This window comes from Siphateles boraxobius, unplaced genomic scaffold (genome assembly GCF_051911475.1).
Source record: "Siphateles boraxobius isolate OS27281-9 unplaced genomic scaffold, OSU_SipBor_1 171, whole genome shotgun sequence".
Classification (NCBI taxonomy): domain Eukaryota; kingdom Metazoa; phylum Chordata; class Actinopteri; order Cypriniformes; family Leuciscidae; genus Siphateles; species Siphateles boraxobius.
Genome location: NW_027508779.1, coordinates 159,939 through 185,806, shown reverse-complemented (window position 1 = coordinate 185,806; position 25,868 = coordinate 159,939). Strand labels below are relative to the sequence as shown.

General features: G+C 38.3%; 1 protein-coding gene across 1 annotated transcript in view; it reads right to left on the bottom strand.

Moving 5' to 3' along the window:
• pard3aa (par-3 family cell polarity regulator alpha, a) overlaps positions 1–25,868 on the bottom strand; it is a 466,122-nt gene that overhangs the window by 295,581 nt on the left and 144,673 nt on the right. The window contains exons 4-5 of the mRNA XM_077232480.1: positions 21,483–21,649; positions 16,645–16,782 (exon numbers count right to left, since the gene is read on the bottom strand). Coding sequence (XP_077088595.1) covers positions 16,645–16,782; positions 21,483–21,649 — 305 coding nt within the window. The remainder of the gene's footprint in view (positions 1–16,644; positions 16,783–21,482; positions 21,650–25,868) is intronic.

Sequence of the window (25,868 nt, the reverse complement as noted above, 5' to 3'; positions counted from 1 at the left end):
AAGACATCCTCCCACTCCGGAGTCTGTTCCACTAGGAAAGAATGAGGAAAAGTCTTTGAAGCACACCGGAATCATATGAAGTAGAAAGCAATAACTCACAGTAGCCCAGCAGTTTAAAAGCAGTCCAAAAAGAAGTTGGCCTTACAGTGAAACTCCATGAAGGACTATTAGATCTACACAAACTAGAAAAAAAGTTAGTAGTAAATGACATTATAAAACACAACTGTTTTATGTTTTAAACATTCTTTTCACATTCAAACAAAGCAAGTCATGTAAGGATTGATGTACTTTTAAGTCTGTTCCTTATCAGATATCTGTCAAATTTGACTTCCAAACATTTCCATTTGTGTCCCAAGAAGAAGAAAACTGTATGAAATCAACGTACAAATATTATATATATATATATATATATATATATATATATATGTGTGTGTATATATATATATATATATATATATATATATATATATATATATATATATATATATATATATCTGCATGAGAAGACTTTTATCTTGTAATGGTTAATCATGGCTTTTTAGCTGGAGCTTAAGGAACAGATGGTTTGGCTGTTAATCATTTCACAGTATTGAGCTGTGACTTTAATGATACTCATCATACCAACAAGCCAGGTATACTAATACTTTAACAGCAGTTTAAAGTCATTTCTTTTCAAAATGTTTTGTCCATATTTTTTATAGTTTTTTTTTTTTTTTTTATGCGATCAACTTGCAAATATTACTGGTTGAGGTAATTTTCTTCAAAAATATTTTCATGAAAGACTTTTTATTTTTTATTCATGAATTTTAAACTGGCACATGAGGGACAGCTAGTTCGGTTTTCAATCATTTCACAGCACTGAAGACAATTGCAATGGCCTCATACTGGTGGGAACGAAGTCTTCATCGAAAATAACAGCATGTGACGCACCATTTACTTTTGAACAGCATCTACCGATGCATATTCATCTGTGCATTCATTATGCTTCACCTGTGGACAGCCAGGTTATGGAACTAAGGGACTCCCCACACAACGGAGACAAGTAAGCCCACCATGCGTTCCCCATCACGCAGAGACCAATTTGCGAGTGATTTCATTTCCCACAGAAAGAAATAAGCATATAGACCATCCACTCAGCCTGTATCTGCATTTCACTCCTTCCTGTCAATTCAGAGTGGGCAACCGCAGACCTTTTCTTCACCACTCATGCACATCAAATGCGTTTCTCTTTTTCTCTAAATGGGCAGAAGGACTCCTCCTGGACTCCATTCACAGAAGTAAAGCTGTTTACGGTTGGCCATATTCCTATGGCAACTTAAAAGCATTACACTCTAATGGAGGCAATAAAAGAACGAAAGCGGCCTGTTGGTACGATGGACATGGACACTGTGGAGTGGACTCATTTGAGACAAATGACTTGGAGCAAAGGAGACACTCACATTATAAACTGGAACAAAGACTGAAAAACAGCACAAAAAAAATCTAATAAATAGGAATGAATTATTCAGCATGGCTGGGAAATCGGATACTGTCAGTCTCCAAAGTCTATCTTCTACCTCATTGCGTAGCTGTCATCTAAATAAATGGCGCAAGAGTGTTTAGTCTAATAGGTGTGGAAGAATACAGTCGCCTTAGCTTTCTAAATGTTTTGAGACCACTCACTATTTGCGTAAACTGTGACACGTCTTCCCACAATTACCCTCGTTTTCTGGGTATTTAATTGTGTCCAGGTGTGGACCACTTAGCTGGAGAGAGAGCAAGAAAGGGAGACGCCGCTTAATGCCAAAATGGGCTTTGAAAGGAATTTGTCTGTTACAAATGCAAAACCTTTGATGGATGTTAGCGCTTTTCAAGCATGGCTAATTCCCGCAGTCTGTCAACAACAGTGCTTGGATCAAGTCCAGTCTATTTGTGAGGACCCTCCATCTGAGAAATTGCCTGACAAGAACCTCGTTTTACTTTCATTCACAATTTGTTTCACTGTAGTGTTTTGCATCACCGCTGACAGATATAACGTTTGCATTTGAGTAAAGTAACCCCACATCTTGACTTCCCTCGTACTTTCATACATCTCCACCCTGTATTCTGAGTTCCCCACCTCAGTTTACACCACAGTGAGCTTCCAAATTCCCCAAAGTCATTATTGTCCCCAGCTAAGTTGCCCCAGCCTACTATGATTTGTGGGTAATGAGCTGGCAACCGGGCCTGGGCTCAATTATTCTCACTGAGGGAGTGATTTCTCACTCTGTAGAGCAGAGCACAAAGTGCACTCACTAATTCTAATCAGGACATAACACACTCATAATCACCCATGTGGAAATAAAAGAGCGGGTGAAAAGAAAGAGAGAACATAAATAAAGGAGTGAAGTAATTACAGGTTTGATGTTTTTTGGAGGATAGACTCCTTATTACAGGTAAAAGGAGGATGTGTTGTGTCAGGTGCAAAGAGTATCACGCCATGTCACGATGGATAGATAAGCACCCTTTATTGATTTTTTTTTGACAGCAAGAGGAATATTGCCACAAAAACATGGCCTTATTAGACTCTGATGTTGTTCATTCAGAACTGTGTGTATAAATAGAGACGATAGAAAGGAAAAGAAGATTGTTAGTACAGTTCAGAGTAACAACAAGTCAAAAAGTGTGAACCTTGAGAAGTGAGTTTGAGTTAACAAAAAAATTGTTCATGAAATCCATATTACTTCTATAGTTCGGACATATCGGAGGGCTCTGTGACATCAGACAGAAAATCAACGTTGTTTCAATTTGATGGGCTGCTCACATTGAGGTCATCAAAACGTTTAACTTTAGGTTTTGTACAAGTAGGAACTCCTAATCGACTACAGTACCAGAGGCTGGATCATGTGACCTCCACAGTCATCACTCTCATTGGTGGTTTCCGCAACATGTTGCTGCTCATTGCAAGTTACTCAACTTTGTTGCATTGCCAATGATCAAAGTCGCTCACTACGTCTAGTTGCTACAAATTGCTTTCAAAGTGAACCTTCCGTTGCAAAATAGCGTGAAGAGTATGTTTATGTTGAGAGAGAGAAATACACAGATGCGATAGATGCAAAGACTTGACAACATGGACAACAAGTCATATCTTCAGACTCCTTTGGGTCACTCACTGTCTCTTTATCTGCTGCCATGCTTTGTGATAAAAGTAAAGTCTCGCAAGAAACCCCCAAAATGCCTCTTTCTCATGTACAAATGAGATAACAGCGGTGTATCTAGACTCGTCAGAGCTCAGTCCACCTCAAAAGGGAGAACATTTTTACTGAATGTGTCTGGACTAAGCAAAAAAAGAAATAAAGAAAATAACGCTGCTTTTAGGATTGCAGCAAGCACAAAAAGTACAAAATGTGAGGCAGATATCTGTAAAAGCTTGTGTCTAAATATAGATGGCTTTGGCTATTCCATTCAGAGCCAAACAATTGTTATGGGATTTCAGGCAGACCAAAGAACATGCTTTAAATGTTTTGATCCATTAGAAATGTGAATTGCAGAGAGAAAGTTCCCAAATGGCTGTGGCTGGTGGTCAAAAAAAATAATTTTTTAAGTACAATAAATTTGACTGTGTAAGTCATAACAATATACATTGACTTAAATAAGTTGAATCTCGTATAACTTAAAAAATTACTTTAAAATGGCTTAACTTATTTTGATGAGCTGATGTAACATGTTGTCATGACTTATTGATAATGTCATATTTTACAGTGTAGATCAAGGCATGAACATACAGTATAGAGACAACTCCAGGAGTAACATGATAAGTATATTGATCAAGAGTCCTTCTTATAGAGATTTAAGTAGCAACCTTATGGTTCCTGGCCTTAAGCTTTAAAACGACACCACCCTGATCGATGATTTAGCATTACCTTCAGTCGACCCTTTTTTAGGCAGGGCAAGTTTATATATATATATATATATATAGAACATTTCATACACTATGACAATTCAAAGTGCTTTACAGAAAGGAATTAAAATAATCACAAAATAAAAGCAAGGAAAATTAAAACAGTTATAAAAGAAATTAAAAGAGATATATGATACAGTTATAAAATGAATTAAAAGAGTAAAAAGATGAAACATAGATAAACTTCTCATCTGGCAAAACACCGGTGTATCATATTTTTCACAACTCCCAGTTTTACTCTGAGATTTTCCCATGGTGATTAAACTGTGTCTGTGGTGTTCTTTCGGCGCCTAAGGAATCTATTGGACTTCTCCGATGGACCCGATTTTCCCTTAAAATCGTACAGGAGGAGCTCTAGGACTCACGGGGTAACCTCGGGTTCATTGCCCCATTGATTTTGGCTGTAATTGCTCAATATGTTGCTATCCAGATTTCTCTTTTTTAGGAGGGGCTTGACAACTGCAGTTTTAAAGGACTTTGGAAAAAGTCCCAGAGAGAAGTAAGGAGTTCATGACTTCTATGATATCTGTTTCTAAGCAGTTAAACACACTTTTGAAAAAGTAGATGGGGAGTGTGTCAAGGTTGATGTTTTAAGGTGCTGTACTGTTTCTTCCAAAATGTGACCATTAATTTCTTCGAAATCAAACATAGTAACTTTCTGAGGATATGGTCTGATCTGTCTTACCTCTGTTTGCCTTCCTGATATTATTGAATTTTTAGATCTAGATAGATTATTTGAGTGTCCAAAATAATTATTAATAATAATTTAGTTTTAAGTGTCAAAATAATCATTTGAAAAGAAACATCACATTATTTAACCAGCACAGGTAGGTCAAACAATGGCCTTGACCAGCCCCACTCATTCCCAGATAGGACCAAAAACAAAGGAGCTATGTGTTATGACATCATCCCCAAACTTAATGCACATCCTAAAATGACACTAAGGCTTCCCAGCCATGATAATCAAAGGTGATGAAAACAGTGTGTTCTCAGTCTTTGGCATGGAGGGACAAAGGAACTTAGGTCACCTCCTACATGTGTGTGTTCTGGGTCACAACGGTCAGGACAACTGAGCCATGGATTACACACTTGCAATGAGTAACTCTTAAAGTTCATGAAGCCAGACACTTATTTGTGAGTTGCATATTTTGTGCTCAAAAGTGTGTACATTTAAAGCTGCCTCTCAGTACTAAATTGAGTTATTTTTCTTATTGCGCTTAGACAAATACACAAAATAATGTCAAAATGCCAGTTTTGGCAAATATTCACTTATGTTTTAAGTGAACGTAAACAGTTCACAGAAAATGCATGTGTAACAGTATAATGAAATTCTGCGTCAGGTCTTAAAGTGACACGAGCCTAATATACAGTAACTGCTGCTTAAATATGAGATGATATTAAAAATATCTATATGGCAGATTTCCCCAATGGTATCGATGGAATTGTGACCAGTGAAAATGCTGAGTGGCTAGTAAGTTTGGAAAACCACTATAGACACAGTGGCTGGTGAGCAAAAGAGTTAATGTCAAGCCCTGTTTGTAGGTGGTTTCCATGTTGTCCAGGCTGGTTTACCTGGTTACACAACTGGACTACAAACTGGGAACCATCTTGGTCAATGGTCCTGTTAAGAGAAGAAAACAAACTGGTCACACCAGTTTAAGATAGTTAAGCTAGTTTATGGAACAAGGCAGTACAACTTTCCACCAGTTCAGTCAGGCCATACCTGGCTAGTAAACCTAACATTGCTTTGACCCACTAACTTGGACCAGTAGAAAGAACCTACCATGTTCAAAGTCCTAGTCACCACCTAAACTAGTTTAAGATTGATTTTCCAGGAAGGTTCTTTCACTTGCTTCCAGTTGGTGTAGCGTGAAAAGGTCATGGTGTTGGGCAGAGGTGGCAGGCTAATGGAGAAGAATTGTTTCAGTCTGCTAAGTGCTCAACCATAGGACAAGCCTGGATGTGCTGTGAAGAAAAGCCTTTCAGACAGGTTGAATGGTGTCAGCTGTGGGCCTGGGGAATGTGAGGAGCCCAAGACATCAGATTAAGGGGTTAAAGGACAGACTTTATATCTACCTCACCGCTCTGTCCCTCGGAGATTAGCTGAACTCTGCAGTGAGTCTAGATCATGAAGTTCTTATAGTCAAAGACGGGAGATTAAGGGGGTGAGGTTGCATTTGAATGTGTGTTTAAGGGTGTCGGTGAGCCAGAGAAGAAATGAAAGATAGATCAACAGGCGCTTCGGCTCAGCAATACTGAATACAGCTTTTGCTAATGTGTTGGCGGTGGGCCTTGCTTGGGAAATCTCTGAAGCTCTTTTCAATGTAGCTTTATAAGAAAGTGCAAAAGAAATGTGTTTTATTTGTTTACATGGGTAAATGGAGGCCAAACGAGTGTGAGGGATGAAGCCAGCGGGCAGGAACGAGGCGGAGAGTTAATTACGGTAGGCTGAGCTTAGCAGTGTCTCAGGTTGCATTGTCTGGGTTTCTTTGTAGAAGCTGCTCTCTGGTGGGCTGCCATTTGCACTGTGAATAATCACAGTGTGTGTGTGTGTGTGTGTGTGTGTGTGTGTGTGTGTGTGTGTGTGTGTGTGTGTGTGTGTGTGTGTGTGTGTGTGTGTGTGCGTGCGTGTGTGTGTGTGTGTGTGTGTGTGTGTGTGTGTGTGTGTGTGTGTGTGTGTGTGTGTGTGTGTGTGTGTGTGTGGTATGATGGGAGAGGCCTTTCAAAAGAGCCAAGGGAAAGAGGGTTTCTTCTGTATGCCCTTTTTTTCTTTGTTTCTTTCCTCTTGGATGAGGGTTCAAAGAATGAGATCAGAGCAGCACCTACAGGCCAGGTTTGCCATGCGCTTGCGGCGAGAACGCATGTGTGTTACTGTGCACACACACACACTGCGAAAGCCAGTACATATGAGGAGAGGGAAAAGTAACAACAAAGAATCTGAAACCTTTCAGAGGGGGCGGAAGAATCCCTTGTCTTTTCTACAGAATTGGGAGAGAGGGAAGAGATGAATGAGGAGGGAGAGGATTCATTTTTCGAAAAGAGTGGAAACAAAACCTGTGTAGGACCAGCAGAAAGCAAGACAGAGTGTGAGAACGCAGAATCCTCCAGCCACAAAACCAATCCACTATTCCTCTGTCAGGAAGATGAAACGCAGAGGCGCTCTGTACTGTTTCTCCGGGATGTGAGGTAAATCTATACCTCAGACTCCCTCTGGTCTCCCTCTGTATTGAGGGAAACGAGAGTTTTGATGAAGGACGGTTTGTTGTTCAGACATTAAATACTGGAATTAATTTGTTTCTGTAAAAGTGGAATAGATAATTCTCTCCACAGACATGAAGGATACGTCCTGTGTTTTCTCAATAATAACCTAGACAGTGGTGCCCTCCACAGTTTCATAATGAACCGAAAATAGTTTTATGCTTTCCATAGTAACATAAAAGAGTCTAACAAAAATGCAATAAAGCTTAGTGCACTTATCAAACCGTAAAAGGCTGAGATTTAAGTAAATAAATATAAAGCCTGATGTGTTTCAGAGCGAAGCAGGCACTGTGTTCTTTTACACGCGAGCAGATCCAATGTTTTCAGCGTCTCAAGTGAACAGTGAACACTGCAAACTTCATCTGCATGTAATGTGCATTTGGGATTTATTGCCAGTTATATTTTATTTTCTAATTTGTATAGTTTTAATTTTTTTGTGGAGAGAAGTTTATGGAATTCCACTAAATGTGTAATGTGAAGCATTTTATTCCTGTTGTCTAGGTCTCTCTCCAGCTTTCCACCAACAGATCTTGAAGGTTTATGACACTTCCAAATTTAGAAATTAAGACATAAGTACAATAGTTTTACTACTTTAGGGTTTAAAATTATTATTAAATTTTTTATTTTACAGTATATTTTTAAAAAAAAACAGGTACATGTCAGTGCCAAGTCATTTTAATTCTGTTAAGTTTGGTCAGATTGCATTCAAGGTGCACCAGACTGATGCATTTTCCTCTAAAATGTACAATATGTTTGACTTATATATAGGGACCACAATATCATAAAGACTTGTGGTTGGGCTATTTTGACTTGGAACAGTAATCGACCACCGAGCAACCAGTCATACAACCCTTACAACCACTAATAACACTAACAAACATAATAGCAACACCCTGACAACCATATTAGTATCATGGTAGCAACTCATGCATGGTTAAAAAATCTCACATTTTATTTACAAAATGTAAAAATCTTTTTTCAACAGAAGGTTTACCATTTGAGTAAACATAAACACGCATGCTTTGCTGAGAGTGCTCTAAAAAATATTGCATCTACAATCAACATCTGATAAACATCTTAAAATGAGTTAATTCGTATGCTTTATTTATCATCAATGACTTAAAAGCATCTGTTCATATAATTTTAAAAGGGAATGTTTTAGTGATGTATTGATCATTTTGTATTGAAATGACAGATCCATGGTGAAAACTTGCACATCTAATTGGCATATTAGGAGATGATGATTTATTTCTAATACAGCATATCTAAAACATGTGGTCACACTTAAGATTAGGGTCCAATTCTCACTATTAGCTAACTTTTAACTATGACTTTTGCCTCAATAAACTCATAATTACTGTTTATTAATAGTTAGTAAGGTAGTTGTTAAGTTTATGTATTGGAATTAAGGGATGATGAATAAGGTCACGCAGAATGAGGCATTAATATGCGTTTTATAGTTAATAATAAACAGCCAATATGCATGCTTATGCGCAACTAGTTAGTGAGAATTGGACACTAAACAAGTGTTACCAAATTGGTAACAGATTAAAAAACGCATTTTTTCAGCTTCACTCTGCTGGTTTTGTCCCTGCACTCCAGCGTTTTTCACATTCAAAACTAAACTGCAATGTTAACTTGACATTAGACAACTCCATTACATGAGGAATTTCTCTAACTAGGCTGATGATAGTCAATGATGGACCAATGAAAACCACAAAAAGCTCATTAAAGAAGTTCTGAAGACATTTTTACAACACACACTCACACACACACAAACTTAATTATAGCTTTATAATGTACAGTCCACTTTCATTAGAGAGAATTGGCTAGAAAATTGCACTCTTCAAAAATAAAGCACTGATTTGACGGACTCTTGCAATTATTTTTCTTTATCAAACAATGTCCAGAATTCTGATTCCTTTTTCTGAGAATAAATGAACTCTAAGAAAGAGCAATTATTGGACAATTTCTAATTCATTACCAAAAAATAAAAAATGGCATTCTATCGCCACAGTCCAACTCAAAAGTCTAAAAAGGTAAAGTGTAACAGTGGTCACGTAAAGTGCTTCATTCTGGGCTAACCTAATTCACAATATCTCATCACACTGTACGAATAAAATGGACAGACACGGAAGCTGTACTTCTACTCTCTTAATAATATATTGAATAATAATGAGAAAGTAATTTGATGGTGAAATTCTCAAAACCATTCCTGAAGAAGGAGACCTCAAGATCCTGTATAATTACCCACAATTCCTCCTGCTAGCAGACGCATTGTAAGCCTCATCGCTGCCCTCCTCCTGCCCAGATGGGTCATCTCTAATTCATCACTAGGGAGAGGAACTTTTTAAAAATGAAAAAGGAAATGCCACTCTAACAAACCCCACTGGACAGAGACAGCAGCACCTCACTGTAGAGCGGCAGGCGGGAATGTGAAGCGGGACACGTCAGGTTACAATTAAAAACACAACCGGATGAACCATGCTGATCCAGAACAAGTGCTGCTTTCAAGGAGCTTTTACAGTGTGTTGGAAAGTTCATTTCAGGTGACCACCACCAGCAGTGATCTCATTGGTTTGACGTAATCGTCATAAAAATAGGCAGCAGCTCCATGTGCAACACAGAGAGTAGTGCTACTCCACTCAAAATAACACAAGAGAGACATGAATGAACTCATGCATGATCGCTTATGCTTTCAGCCTCTGGGCCACCGCACAAAATTAAATCAGGACAAAACTATACTGATAGAATCCACAACTGCACATCATTTAAAGGTGCATTGTGTAATATTTCTGAGGATCTACTGACAGAAATGCAATATAAGATCCATAACTATGTTTTCAGTGGTGTATAAAGACCTTGCATAATGAACCGTTATGTTTTTACTACCTTAGAATGAGACATTTATATCTCCATAACCGCGGGCTCCTTCTATGGAGGTCGACATATTGTGCGGTCATGTTTCTAGCGTAGCCGACAGCGAACACACAAGGTGTTTCTCAATGTCAAGGAAGGATCCTCGGAAGCCATTATTTCGAGGATGCTACGTCATCGACATCCGTCGAAGGACTGTTCCAATGTCGAAGATCCTCAGAATTTCAACCAAGGAATTGTCCTTCGTTCGAAAAATATCCCATACACAGGAAAGGATGCATATGTGTAGCCTTCGCGCTCTTAAATCACCCACAATCCTATGCGCCAGCTTTGCTATCTTGTTCAAAAAATAAAAAATGTCAGACGTTAGCGGAGTCGGAGCAATAACGGGGCACTATGCTGGTACATGTAAGTTACCATACATTTGTTATAACCGTCGTACTTATAAGTAAAGTTTAACGTTTAAATGCCAGTACAAATTATACAAATATATACAAATTACGTTATTGATGGCTAACTGAACCGGACTTGTCATTTAGCTTGGTTGCCGTCACCGGCATTTCTTTTATAATTAACTGGTTAAGTGTTACAAAGTAATTTAACATGATTAGCAGAAGAGAATTCTTTTAAAAGCATTTAAAATCGTACTGGCCCCAAACCTTTGAACGGTAGTGTACATCACAACTTTTTGATCTTTTTGAATTTTTGCAGCGCCAAAAGCGTACCTTTTCAGTGATGTAATGACGTGCACTTGCTAGCCTGTTCCATTTACGTGTTCTCCGAATGCTAAAGAGGATCCTCGCCTAGCCTCTGAAGGAAATGACTTGGAAGGATCAATCCTGCAAAGTAAGTATCCTTGACATTGAGAAACGGCTACAGCGCTACAGAGCGTTTCCTCACTACCTTGAAAAAGAAGTTTTCAGTGGTGTGTGATGGCCAGTATTTAAGCCACACACGTTTTATCTATTCATATTTGCATTTGATTTATAAATAAAAGGACATTACTATGGTTTGGTTTAAGAGCTTTATTTGTCATTGTAATGAGTCAGTGCACGGGCTTAGTTATTTGGCTTAAGGTTAAAACATTAAAACCAGCTAAAATTCCTCTTTGGCTAAAATGTGATTTATAAAAACATAGCTCAAATTGTTAGTTCATTTTGTAATTAAGATGACTTGAAATGTTTAGTACCTGTTGTGTTGTGGTATGGACCAGCCTAGTGACAAAGAGATTCAAACAGGAAGTTGATCTGTTTTATGGGAATTTTAAAGGAAATGAAACTGTACACACTTTGATGTATTAGAGGGGACATAGCAAAATGTGATGTCTTGATCAATGTGATGTTTGTTTATAAGGATTCTTTTGCATTACCTAAAATGTATCCATGGCTCTAAAATTTAGATAAATGTATTGTCTTTATTCCAGGGTTTGTGTTGTTATTGTTGTGAAAATGTGTATGGTTATGTTTCCCCTTCTTTGTTTTCATGGTGCTGGTCACCTCTAATAAATTCAGTGTATGTTTTGTCTAGAGAGAGTTGTTACTTATTGTACCCTGGGAAAGGTGGTGTTGAATTTTGTCCTCTGTAAGTTTGAGAGGCTCAAGCCAAATGATGTCCTTTTTGAATACTGGGTATTTCCTGTGATGTAATCTGAATGGAATACAATTTTTGGACCTTCTTGTTTTTAACTGTTACAATGTTTTCGCCTTTTTCCTCTCTAATGAGGCTTGATCACTTTTTATCTTGTGTAAGCAAGATTTAATAAAACATCACAATTGAAGACTACTTTGCTTCCTGTTTTGTGGCAATGGACTAATTTTTTAGATGTGATTTGCCAAGGCACATGGCAGATCCATCACATGGCGTATAAAGACCTTACTTAATGAACCGTTATATTTGTATTACCTTAGAATGAGCAGTTCCTGTCTACACACACCGCGGGTTCCCGATCATTGAAATGCGCCGACATGTTTCTACGGTGGCACTAAACGGACAAACCCATTTCGTTACAGTTGCTCTTCGTGCGAGGAAAGAAGCATAGTTCAGTGAATAAAACACTGACACGACGAACAATTAACAATAATATTCGCAATAACATAGTTTTACTGAATAATTAAGTAAACATAATTTCTTAATGTATCCTTGTAAAGAAAGCTCATTGCTGAACTGCTACTCTCTGCTGTCTCAGACGATGACATATTTTCCTGTCGGCCACCGTAACTTTTGTTGGTTGCAATTCGTAACCTCACCACTAGATGCCGCTAAAAATCACACACTGCACCTTCATATTGTCTTCGTTTCCTGTTTACAAATCTTGGCTTTGGGGTCCATATGACCCCAACAATTGATAGAGTAATTGTACAAAAAATATACATTTTTAATCTTACAAATAACATATCTTTTTTTTTGTTTACTTCTCATCTATTCATTAATGCTGTGTTTTGGGGGATATGAAGTACTTTTTTACCTATTTACTGCAGAATTCCTCCACTACACCATTAGCATATGCATGAAATATTAATTAAAAAAAAAAAAAAACGCATTAATGATGATCAAATTTAAATAGGAATTGTTTCTGGATATTGATATAGGTGTTAGATGCATAATTCTGCCATCTGCTGGTTAGCTGTTTTTTGTAGATAATATAATTTAAGCCTGGAATTGTAATTACCATATGCATCCAGCAGAGGCCCCATAGAGATCCATTCATTTTTCTGGATGTGACTTCCTGTTCTTATAACAGCTTTTGTTATGCATATATATATTTAAACGTTTAAAATACATTAAATCAGTATTTTGTCAAAGTTTAGAATTATTTTTGTTGTTGTTTGAGGTCTTTTGAAGTATCTTGTTATTGCAATAGTGCTATATAAATGTGCAGTAATGCCAAATAAAATTGCAATAATGCCACATAAGTTACCACTAAAAGAAAATACTTAATTGCAATTACATATTTCAATAATCAAAATGTACAAAATTATTAACTTTAGAATAAAAAAATAATTTTTAAAAAGTAAATAAAAACAAAAAACAAACAGCTATAGGCAGATATGAACAGGAGTGAAGAGTAAACACACCTGTGTGTCTGTGTGTGTTTGTGTGTGCGCACGTGCATGTGTGTGTGTGTGCAATCATGCTCATTCCACATTGTTTTTTTCTCTAATGCCTGGCCTTCATTTATGTGTGAACATTTTTAGATTCATGCTGGAATTATTGGTTTTATTTCCCAATTTCTATAAAAATGCTCTCTTTTGCTGTCGCACCTGTTTGTTTGTTTGTGTGTTTCTCTGTGTGTATGTGATCTGTGTGTAATCATGTTCTTTCCATATTGTATTTGTGCTCTCGTAGCATACCCTCATTTGTGTGTGAAAGTTTTAGATTTATGCAGAAATTATTGATTTTATTTCCCAATTTCTATAAAAATGCTCTCTATTGCAGTCACACCTCTCTCTATCTGTGTGTGTATTTGTGTCTGTGTGTGTGTGGGCGCACATGTGTGTGTGATAATGTTCATTCCACATTGTATTAGTGATCTAGTACCAGGCCTTCATTTATGTGTGAGAATTTTCAGATTTATGCAGGAATTATTGATTTTATTTGCCAATTTCAATAAAAATGCTTTCTATTGGAGTCACACCTGTGTGTGTGTGTTTGTGTGCGCGTGCACGTGTGTGTGCAAGTGATCATGTTCGTTCCACATTGCATTTGTGCTCTAGTACCAGGACTTCATTGCGGTATGGAAAGTTTCAGATTTATTTTTTTTTTTTTTTACAAATGAAAAAAAAAAACATTTTTTTTTCGATTTTCCCATTCATTTTAATGTGGGGTCATATTGACCCCGAAGACAAGAAGTGTAAAAACATTTTTTACATGCCTATAGAACAACCGAATCAAGCCCAGTTTTTTTGTGTGTGTATAGATAGATAATGTAGGAAAATTAACAAAATCTTATTCCACTGAGATGAAGGGAACCATTTTTTTTTACTAAGGAAAAGTCGATTGGGGTCATATAGACCCCAGTACCAAATTCAGGGTTAAAGCTGATGGAATAGTTATTAAAAAAAAAAAAAGACCAATAGAGTTTGTCTCCTGGCTTCTGCCGAAAACCCAAACCTTGGGAGTTGTTTAAAATGCATACTTTGGCATTCGTGACATGGTTAATAAAGATAAAATAGCTAGGCTTAATTAAGCAGCTTACTCAAGGTCTATAAAGAAGCCACAACATTATGCAAATAGAATGGAGGCTATATCGAACTGAGTCTGCTGTGAAGAGCGAAGGCAACTAAACAATTAGAGCTAATACAAGTGAATGGGAAATGAAAAGATTAAATGGATATTTAAGATGGCAATAAAGACATAATTACTTCGAACTCTGTGATAAGCCAGTGGAAACGATAATCATACAGTGAGAAAGACTGAGTGAATGTAAAACACAAAGACTAACTTGACTTGTGATATTCTTGTGTTTTTACTATGCTGTGCAATGTTGAATAAACTACTCAAAAATGTTGCAAGCACTGTGGGCACTGCATACTGTCAGACAAAACCATAAACACACTGTCTTTTACAAACTTTACAAGATTATGCATTACTTGTAAACATATATATATATATATATATATATATATATATATATATATATTTATTTTTTTAATTATATAAAACTTAAGAGTTATTCACCAGCTGCATTCAGTTATTGATTCAAACCAGTTTGACTCATTGAAAATAATTGATTAATTTCTGAATCTTACATCACATAATACAGACTAACACAAATATAGATCAGGGTTATTATCATTAACTAAAACTAAAACCATATAAAAAAATATTATTATATGGATTAAAAAAAAACTCAAACTCGTTATTACTTTGAAACATTTATTTTAAATAATAAAAAAGTCAAAGTAAATAAATAAAAATAACTATAACTTAATAAAAAAATTATACACATTTAAAAAATATAATAAAAAAATCACAAAAATAATAAAACTTCAACTAAAATGAAAATGAAAATAATAATAATAATAATAATAATAATATTAATATCTAATTCAAAATAAGAATAGAAAGTATTATAATATATTAATGATACTAAAATAACACTGATCTGGAGGGTTTAAAATAAAATAAAAAACTGTGTCATTTCTCTCCCTCATCATTCCAAATGACAAAAATGTGCAGAAAAATATACGCAATTTATTAAAAACTTCTCTATATATATATATATATATATATATATATATATAAAAAAACAATGACTCTACCACATCACTACTAAGAAAGGTAGGTGAAAAACTAGGTACGGTAGTTTATATTTACTGTGTGTGTGTGTGTGTGTGTGTGTGTGTGTGTGTGTGTGTGTGTGTGTGTGTGTGTGTGTGTGTGTGTGTGTGTGTGTGTGTGTGTGTGTGTGTGTGTGTGTGTGTGATTATTAACGTGCTTGAATAACAACAGAACCTCTGCATCTGTCTTGAAATCTGCCTGTCACTTCAAATAACCACTTCCTGCTAAGAGGGAAAAGGAGGGAAAGGAGTGGAAAACAGGCATGGTGAAATAAGAAAAGAGGGCAGAGGTGCTACGATGGCGTGTCTTGAGAAAGTGAGCCGGGTCGTGAGTGTGTTTGTGTGTGTGTGTGTGTGTGTGTGTGTGTGTGTGTGTGTGTGTGTGTGTGTGTGTGTGTGTGTGTGTGTGTGTGTGTGTGTGTGTGTGTGTGTGTGTGTGTGTGTGTGTTGTGTGTGTGTGTGTGTGTGTGTGTGTGTGTGTGTGTGTGTGTGTGTGTTGGGCTAAGCTGTAATAGACTCAAGCTCAAATGAATGAGTCTGTCAGGCTGAGCTCAGGCCTTGACTGACTGTTCCTTTCAACCCGACATCCAACCCAGAGGCTCCTCCACGCAAGATGCCTTCCCTAATGATGATGCACGACTCTCTGTGTCACGGGCCCTCGGGGTGCTGGGGGGGGGGGGGGGGGGGGGGGTGGGGGGTGTCATGGGGTCTCTGCAAACTGCTGGGGAATGAGAAACTGAGACCACCTGAATTGCAAACAAGCAGCCGAACCTCTGTCACAGCCGTTTCAATGGGCCAAAGAAAGAAAAGTGGGGAGAAAGAGTGAAATGGATGCTGGCGGTTCAAGAAAATCGATTGCGAAAATTAATAAGTGAATTCCCTGCAGCACGCCTGGCACCTCAAACATCTCAATCTCCTTCCTCTCCTCTTTCTTTTATTTCTCTTCTCTCCGCGAGAGGGAGAGGGATTTGAAATACCTCCCACATGCCTTTAGACAGTTCCACCGATACATTGACAAAAGAGCTGCATTTCAAAGACACTCCACGTCTATGGAGACCGTAGCCCTCGTTTTGTAAGGTTAGTGAAATCTCACCCAACAACTTGGGTGTCATTCCCTCTTTATTCTCTCATTCACAATCCTTTTTCCATAGAAATACTGTATTCAATAATGCTTGACTCCTGAGTCCAATCTTAACTCAAACAAAAAACCCAATAATAAAATAAATAAATCTATTTATGGAGATCAACGCAGTTAACTGGAGTTAAGAGGCTCTTTGGGACTGGGAAAAGCAGAAGAGCTCCTGACAGTACCTGTTCTTGGCGCTCAAGCCACTGGTCCACCATGGGATGGTTGGCACTGAGAGAGGAGCGGGCGTTCTCCCTCTGAAACTGAGACGCCCAGGGGACGCCATCACGAGGCAGGCTGCGGTACGCTTCCAGATCCGTACCCTGAAACAGTGCAGGCAATAAAAGAGGCCGTTTACACCTGCTATTAAACTCATAATTAGTACACTAGTAGTTATTTTTACTATTATTATCCATGTGCCCTCATCATTTATATTCAAAATAACTTCCCCTCCCTCTTGCAGCTTTTCTTCTCTTCTCTGATGACGAGGGCGGAGCAACCTGTCACTCACAGGAGATCAGCCAATAGCAATCCACAACCATCCAATCAATTCCCCATGGACACAATCAAGCCCAGAGCGTTTCACTCGTATATACAGCACAATATGAAAAGAAAAGCCTATTGCATCTTCTGTTTCATGCTGACTTTAAAGGGTTAGTTAACCCAAAAAGTAACAGGCTTATTGGAAATATGTACAGTATCTATCTCTTCTACATTTTTGTAAAACTCCAAAAATATACTTATGCATAAAATTCACTGCAGTTTCCATCTGAAATGAACATTAGTGGCAGTAAAACACCAACAACTTTGATCCATTATGGAAGTGTGAGCGTTTGAAAGTGTGTGCGCGCACGCGTGAGTATGTGTGTCTTGGTTAACAAGAAGCTACTTTAACAATTAAACCAGCTTAGCTGTTACACAAAAGCAGACTGGGTTTTAATAATAGGAATACCAATTTCTTTAAATATATGGTGTGCAATATAGCAATACCTCACTGAAAACCCAGATTAAACTCACTGTGCAATGGATGGTGTACGAAGCTCATCTTGGATCCAAGCCCAACAATGATATCATTCAGGCCACCTAAATTTATATGGCATGCTAATTTCTTTTCTCACTAATAAGGAGCTCCATTACAAGCTACTAATTCACACCATGTCTCTAATGTTACACTGCATGTTTTCACAAAGATGAAATCAAACGCCCTCTGGCAATGGAGCTCAAGTCAAATCTTCATTTGAAAAGTTTTTAAAGCAAACCTAAAACAGGTTATCCTGTGACACACAGGGCCTTATCCTAGAAAGCCTGAGCACCGTTACTGTTGGATAATGACCTAGTCTGAACAATGACGAAGAAAAAGAGTTATAGCATGAGCCAATCCACAGCCGGACATAACCGCGACCCCATACAGTGTTGGAACACAAAGTGATTTTGATATTCCTGCATGGCATAATGATCTATATAGGTAATCCTGACATTAAACAGCAGGATAAAATAGAGGAGGAAGAGACACAGCGAGGAACATGAAGAAAACCAGGTCAATGGCCCATAGGATGAGTGAAGAATTCATACAGATGGCCTTATGAATGAGCATGCTGTAGTGACTGAGGCATTGGCCTACCTCGACAAAGCCTCCAAATGCAGCAGGAGGCCTATAGGTTTCTTACAGTTCAGGAAGAGATACTGAGAGACAGATGTTACGCTCCATATGAGAGAATATCCACGAAGACCAAACAATGCTTTGTAAAAACACAGAACGGGCCACATTCTGGCCAATAAGGAGGATCTACACTCAATGATAGTGCTATGCTCTAAAATTTCATGTTAATAGAAATCTGAATACAACATAATAGAAAATAAATACATTAAAATGCAATGTATACACAATGATTAAAATGCATATTTTATATGATGAATATATTTTTAATTAAATAAATAAACATGGCAAGGTTAGTTCAGGTTGTAAAATGTCAAAAAAACTAGGTGTAAGGATATTATTTATTTTGCTTTTGCCTTGATGGTTACACCACGACATTGAAAAAAAAAAAACCTGACGCACATTTTTAAATTAGGCTACATATTTTAATTATTTTCTTTATCTTGGACAGTCATTGACGCTCAGACCTGCAAGTCTTGGCCAGATAAAATGAGATAGTTATATTCAAAAGTTGTAAGATGCATCCAAAAAAAAGCTTTGGAGAGTTTTGGAGAAGAACTATTTTCTGCATATATCAGCCGACAACCAAAATGCAAATATGCTACATTACTTCACAGTGCCAGCTATTCTTACTTCAAGGTGAACTAACACCTTTATGTTCATTTCACGAATTCACTGGTGCTAAAATAGAGCACATTTATATTCACCCGGTTGCTTATCGTCATCTGACAGTATCAACCAAAAACAGACCTTCCAGACACCATACGCTTTTCTTACGAAATCCCCCAAAAACAATCAAGAAATAAATGATCCGGTGCAGAACGAAAGGTAAAAAATAACAGCTTAATTCTTCTGCTCTGCTAAAATAAGAGTGTAGCGTTTGGATTATGGAAGAAACCGACAAGCAAAGTGCTTTTAAACAGGATTACTAGTGAACGGCATGAGAAGCGCTAATCTCATCGAGGGTTGCGGTGTCACATTCGGAGTACTCCATCTTCCCTCGCTCCATCCCCTTTGCCCTTCTTTTAATTTGGACTATTGCTGTTTCAAAGCACTGAAGGCCTGTCATCACTGCAAAAGAGCAGCCATTTTGCAAGGATAATTGGCCTCTTTTTCATTGGTTGCCGTAGGGAGACTAGGGAGGAAAACAGAATCTGCCTCTCTGATTCATTTAAAGCCAAAGGCATTGACCATCGCAATGAGGCCAGAATCAAGAGGGAAGCAACAAACAAAGAAAGCAGATCCCATTCTTCTTACAGCAAAGACTTATGGTTCCATAACCAAGAGAGTTCCAGGTCAACAATGAGCGGTGGCAACGGTCATCTAGGATATCTCAAGATGAATGAGATGGAGTGAAGCCACTTCTTACAAGTTGTCCTAAAAATGCTCCAATTGGTGTAAATTGCTTCAATTTGTGCCAGATAAAAACCGGAGTCGGGTGCACACTGTGCGGTTTTGGCCGTCTGAGACAAATTTTGCAAATCCTAAAAGAATCTGAAGTTTTTGATCGTTAGTTTGACATGTTCGCCGAATATTGACCGTTGCGATCTAATTTGACCTCAGATGAAATTCTGGCAGAGGATTTGACTCCTACAACGACTGAGCCTCTAAAATAGTTACTAAAATAGTTAGTTACTGAGTCTGTAAAATATATCAGCCTGTCACTGAAAAAAAAGTTAATATAAAGGATTATCTAAATCATTAAGCAGAATCTAAATCACAATATTCTTTTGGTCAATAACACACTGATGTAGGAAAAACAATAATGTCCTAATGAGAATTTCCTAAAGTAATGCTAGACCTAAAAAGATAACAGATAGAAGTAATTGCTAAAATTATTTATTTTCTGTGAGTCAGACTACACTGGTGTTGTGTGAAAAACGTAATATAACTATAAGTCTTTTTAACTCATCAAATTTAGATTGCAAAATTATATTCACTAATTGGGTAAATATGATTTTTTTAACCTATAGCTTAAAAAAAGCTTTAAGCTTTAAACTTTTATACCTGTAGATCGCCGCCCACCGCTAGCTAACGCTGAGGCCACACCAAAAGATATTTAAAATCTTATTTAATCTATGTTCAAAATGTGAGAGACCACAAACATGAGGACAAAAAAATCCTAGATTTAACAGTTTTGCTCCTATAGTGTGTGGTGTGTTTTCTTCACATCGTGGCACACAAACAGATTTTTTGGGCACACAGTCCCGACTGTAAACATGGGAAATCTAGCACAATCTTCAGGTTTGAAAACATGGCGGACGATAGGCAGAAAGAAATTGCTATGATAATGTTTAGAATGCTTTTGACAGAATATTCACAGGAAAAAGAAAAGGGTTTGGGTGAAGTCATGGAGACTGCGGGAGCATGGACTTTACATGTAAATGCTTTCGTCTTCGGTCAGCTCGCTTTTTGATCGGGTACTGTTTCGTTCCACCTGACAATCAACAGAGTACGTGCGCATTTGTCCTCGGGGTTCTCCTCACACATCAGGATTTCTGATCGTAAATATTCAACATGTTCAAAACTGATAATATAATATGTAGAACCATCAAGATAATCGGAACTTCATTTAGGATTGTCGGAAGTGGAAAAATCGGCCCGAATATCTTGTGGTGTGGCCCCAGCATAAAAAAAAAATTCTCTAATATTAAGGCCCATTCAAACCAAGAACTATAACTATAAAGCTAACTATAACGATACACGTATTAGCGCCCACATCGACGGTCAATAATGTTATGTTTATTATAAGCGCGTGATGCAATTATGTCATCTGCTGTTTTAAATGCTCGAGCTCTTTAAAGTTGGGTTGATTGTGTTTGGCTGTCAATGTTTTTATCGTTTATCAGGCAGAAATCGTTCGGAAAGTGATTAGTTATCATTATAGTTGTAGTGTGGAAATATACAGAAGAACTGTTACCCAAAGATGGCCATGTCGTGGACGCCATCCCACAGGAAGCGGAAGCATGGATGCCCGAGACAAACATGGTGGTGTATATTTATCGAAGATTGCGTGCTGTCGACCTACCATGGGACGGAGCCGAAACAGTTGCGATTGATCGAGCCCACTGGAGATTGCTTAGCGCACAATGCGCCGCACGGTTATGGTTATAATCCTTGATGTGATCGCCATTTAGAGCTATTATTATTATATGCAAGTGGGCATAATATCCATGGCTACTTTAAAATGTTTGAAATGGTGAAGAAGATGAAGAAGGAAGATGATTTTGCCTCCATAGGTGTAATTACAACATCCTCTTTTAAGCAAGTTCAGAAAGTTAAATTAATATTCTGTATGTTGTTTCCAATAAAAAAAAATGTTGGTTTGAGTGATAGAAAAATAGAATAGAATATAAGAAAACTCACCTTTCGCTCTAGACTATTGGTTCCGCTGGTGGTGTTGGCTTTCGTAAACCCTGCCGTGGTGGACCAGCGTGTGGGGTTCTTACGAGATGGTTCCTCTGGCTGAAGCTGGGCTTCGGGAAGACCCACCAGGGCTGGGTCACTGCTACGCCGTACATGCAAGGGCATGTCTGAAACAGAGAGATGAGAAAGATCTACTGTTAACAGCATATTTTCATGCATCTCACTCCAAAAACTGGGGTATCTTCACTTCAGTGCAATAAGACATCCTTCCCATATGACCACAGATAACAAACACAACACTCTGGCTCGATTTCCTACAGAAAGGCCCTTTTCAGTCCCGCAAAAGTGTGATAGGGACACAGGAGTACATTTATGTCTGACAAAAAGCCAGTTCCTTTGAGCATTGCAAAGAAAGGCGGTGGCAATAGGACCATTTAGCTGGGCTTGTTCTGTGGCACGCGCACACCACACACGCTTCCGAGAAAGATGGGAGAGGCGAGACAGAGGTGTCCCTGCGCTGCGGAGCTGTAATGGGTTTGAACTGCAGGGCAGGTGGGGGGGGGATTAGTCAGATACCGGTTCACTCTTCCCGTCTCACACAGCTCAGATCGCTGCTCTGGTTTGTAGGGCTCTGTGCTCGTGGGCATGTACAAACTAGACTTATTTTTACTTTTTACTAAAACGTTCTATTAAAGGTGCATTGTGTAATATTTCTGAGGATCTATTGACAGCAATTCAATAAAAGATCCATAACTATGTTTTCAATGGTGTATAAAGACCTTGCATAATGAACCGTTATGTTTTTATCACCTTAGAATGAGACATTTATATCTCCATAACCACGGGCTCCTTCTGTGGAGGCCGACATATTGTGTGGTCATGTTTCTAGTGTAGCCGACAGAGAACACACAGCGCTACAGAGCGTGTTTCCTCACTACCTTGAAAAAGACTTACTTAATGAACCGTTATATTTGTATTACCTTAGAATGAGCAGTTTCTGTCTACACACACCGCGGGTTCCCTTGCATTGAAATGCGCCGACATGTTTCTACGGTGGCCCTAAACGGACAAACGCGTTTCGTTACTATGTTGCTCTATTTAAAGCATTATATATAAAAATGCCTGATAACAATGAATATAACTGTAACCATAAAATAATACTGGCCTATGTATATATGTATTGCTTCTTTTTTTATATAAAGGGCTTACAGTATTGCTTTAACCTGTTAACTATCAGAGTCATGGGCTGGTAGAGTGACACTTGGCACGCTTGTTCCCCCTGTCACATATTTGAAGGATCCTAGGAAAGGTGACGTTCGATTGCATCCTTCATTCAGAATATTTTGAAGGATGCATCAATGGTATCCAAAGCACAAACCTTCATGACGTGCCATGCAGACTTTCTAGATCAGCTCATTCTAGCGTTTAATGCTGAGGAGAAGACTTGTCTAGAAGCCTCAGATGAGCTGGTCTAGGGTGGACGCAACCTTATTAGGAAGCAGCCTTCCAATTGCGTGAAAACAGACAAGCAGACTGATACATTTTGTTGGACTTCACATTCTTGGAAAGCTACTCTGATTCTAGGAATATTGGAAATTTTGTATAATGCATCATAGGAACAATTCACCTATAAATGACAACTCTGTCGCCATCATGTAATTTCAAGCCTTTTTGTTGACATACTTTCTTCCAGGGAAAGCAAAAGGTGAATTGCAAATGTAGATCGCAAATTGCCACAGTTGGCAATATAATGGACATGAGAGTACAGTATTTCATTTAAAGTTCTCCATTTTATGAATATCATAGAACATATCAAACCAGTTCAGATTAAAATAGCCACAGACAGTGACATTTTAGACCCGAGGGGAAAAAATAACCTCCCTTTTTTTCCCTTGCTACTGCCTGTACCTTGCGTTATCCACAGTCAGCATGAAAGTAAAGCGTTCACATGTCATCTGCAGTTGTGTCTGAGTGTCGACAGGCAGATTTACTGTTAGTGTCTTGCCACCTGGCACCAAGTTTATGACTTGCTACAAGTGTATGTGGTACATCCATAATTATGCAAATGTCCCAGCAACCACCTGTCATCCCTCAACAACGTCCTGCCACAGCATATGCCCATATTGCGACTACCATCTGATACCGTACGCATGCATATGCAGCTTACAGAATGTCAAAATTTTACAGACATAGAATATTTCGGTCAGGCCACAACTCACCGCATGAGGTCCCAATGAAAACAGAACCGTGAAATCCGAATAGCCTGAGGCCGTACAAAAATACTCACCAGACCAAGGGAGGCCCTATTATTCAATTACGAACTGAACTCAATAATGATTTTTAATACACTTCCTTTTGTCGGTGTTCAGTTCACATTCAGTTCATGGGTCTAATGACGAGGCCCCTCAGTCGAAGTGTAACTGTATAACTCTAACCTATGTCTGTGATTACATTCAATAATTAGCTTAAGGCCAAGATGGCTCGAAACGCACAGAGATGGGTCTCAAGAAAAAAAATAAAAGATCAAATAACATCCAAATACGTTGTCTCGGCCTCCATAAAATTACATTACATATTACTAAAGTCAAACAAGAAGTGACATGCGGATTGCAGATAATGGGAGCGGGAACTAATGGGGCTTTCAGAGAACATCGCAACAAAGGCAAAAACAATGTTTTATTGAATGTGACAGGGTTGTTGAACTCGGCCAAATCGCATCTGATCAGTAACATCAAAAATCTATGCAGAAGTATGAAGGAAGCCAAAATATGTCTGTGGAACCTCTTACAGAGAAAGTCAGGAAATGTTGGGAAAAGCACCAATTTTGAAAAAATATTTTAAATCATGTTGAAGATGAGGCCTGAACGAATCCACGTGGAACTTCTCAACATACCACATTCTTTTCTGTCAAATTTTTGGTCTTTTCTGTTTTTGGTGCCAAAGTTCCTAGTTTGACTACAGCAGATTTCTTTGAATATTTCCTGGGAGCAGGTGGTTGCTCATCTGATGCATGTGTTCATCTCCTTATTTGATTTTGTTTTAAGAATCTAATCACAAAATCTTTGAAGAGAATCAAACCACATGCTCATCTGCAACATGTTGCATTATTATACTAATTTGCTCAATGCGGGTAAATATTTCTCTTTTCCTGGCGTAATTAATGTGACTCAAAGATGTTCTGCAAAATTAATCTTCAACTTTTCACATCCAAAGACAAAAATATCAGTTACTTAAGCCAAAAGTGTGTCATGTGACTTCTCTATCAATACATCAACCAACTCTCTCATGCACAAACGATACTGGGGTGGAAATCACATGAGTTTAAAATATTTTAATATGAGAAAATGTCTGCATTTTTTTTTAAACTGGCCATTTTTAGAAGTACAATAAGAGCATGGATTGCAGAAAGCATGTGATTCTGCTCTGACAATATTGCTTTTGTTGAACAGCCCATCTAGTAAGTACACATAGAGGACACACAACCCCGTTTCATCCCTTTCTCCCTATCGCGCCACTCCAGCCAATATGGGTTCCTAATGTGAGATCGGATTAGCTTTCCTCGGCCAGAAATTGGCTTCCCCTGCGTTTAATAACCAAGACGACCACTTAAAGGCCTGTACCCATCGATCTCAGGTGTGTTAGGGGTATGACCAGGCCCTCTAATGAGACCAAGCACCAATTTCAGCTCTCCATGGAGGATTATGAATAGAGGGGGAAACACAGGCCTGCAAATAACCTAGACTCCAAAGATGGGGTTAAACTCACCAGGGACGCCCTCTCAGACATCATATTTACATCTCTAAGCCACCGCCTCTCGTTGAGGGCCGTGTGGCAGAGATTTGGGGATTAGTCTGAAATTGAGGGAGAATATTCACTGGTATCTCCGATACGATGCACCACAAAGCCTTCATTCACAATCACGACCTTTACTCTAAAATCTACGAGATACCGAAGAATCTTCATACTGATCTTTCGCATCTCTAACTTTAACTCGTTCCTCTATAAACCTTGTGTTTTCTGCTTCGCTGAGTTGGCACTAATAACGTGCAATTTACTTCTGACTTTTCAAACACAGGGCTCTCTAATATATTACTTACTGCTTCCAATCATTTAAATTGCCCGTGTGTCCATTTTGTCCTTGTGGGCCGCTTACCTGCCAAAAGAAAGTGTCCCTGACTGGCTGCCAGTAGTGGGTAATGGAGAGGACGGGGAATGCTGGGAATACTGATCAGGCTGTGGGAGAGGACATGAGATGAGCAGAAGCAGGTATAGGCCAAGCCTGTAATTCCCATTTCATCCTTTTTCCCTTCTGTCGCCTTTCATATGTTGCAAATGAAATGATTGGCTAAACCAGGCATAATTTTATGGATTTCTATGGATGTTACA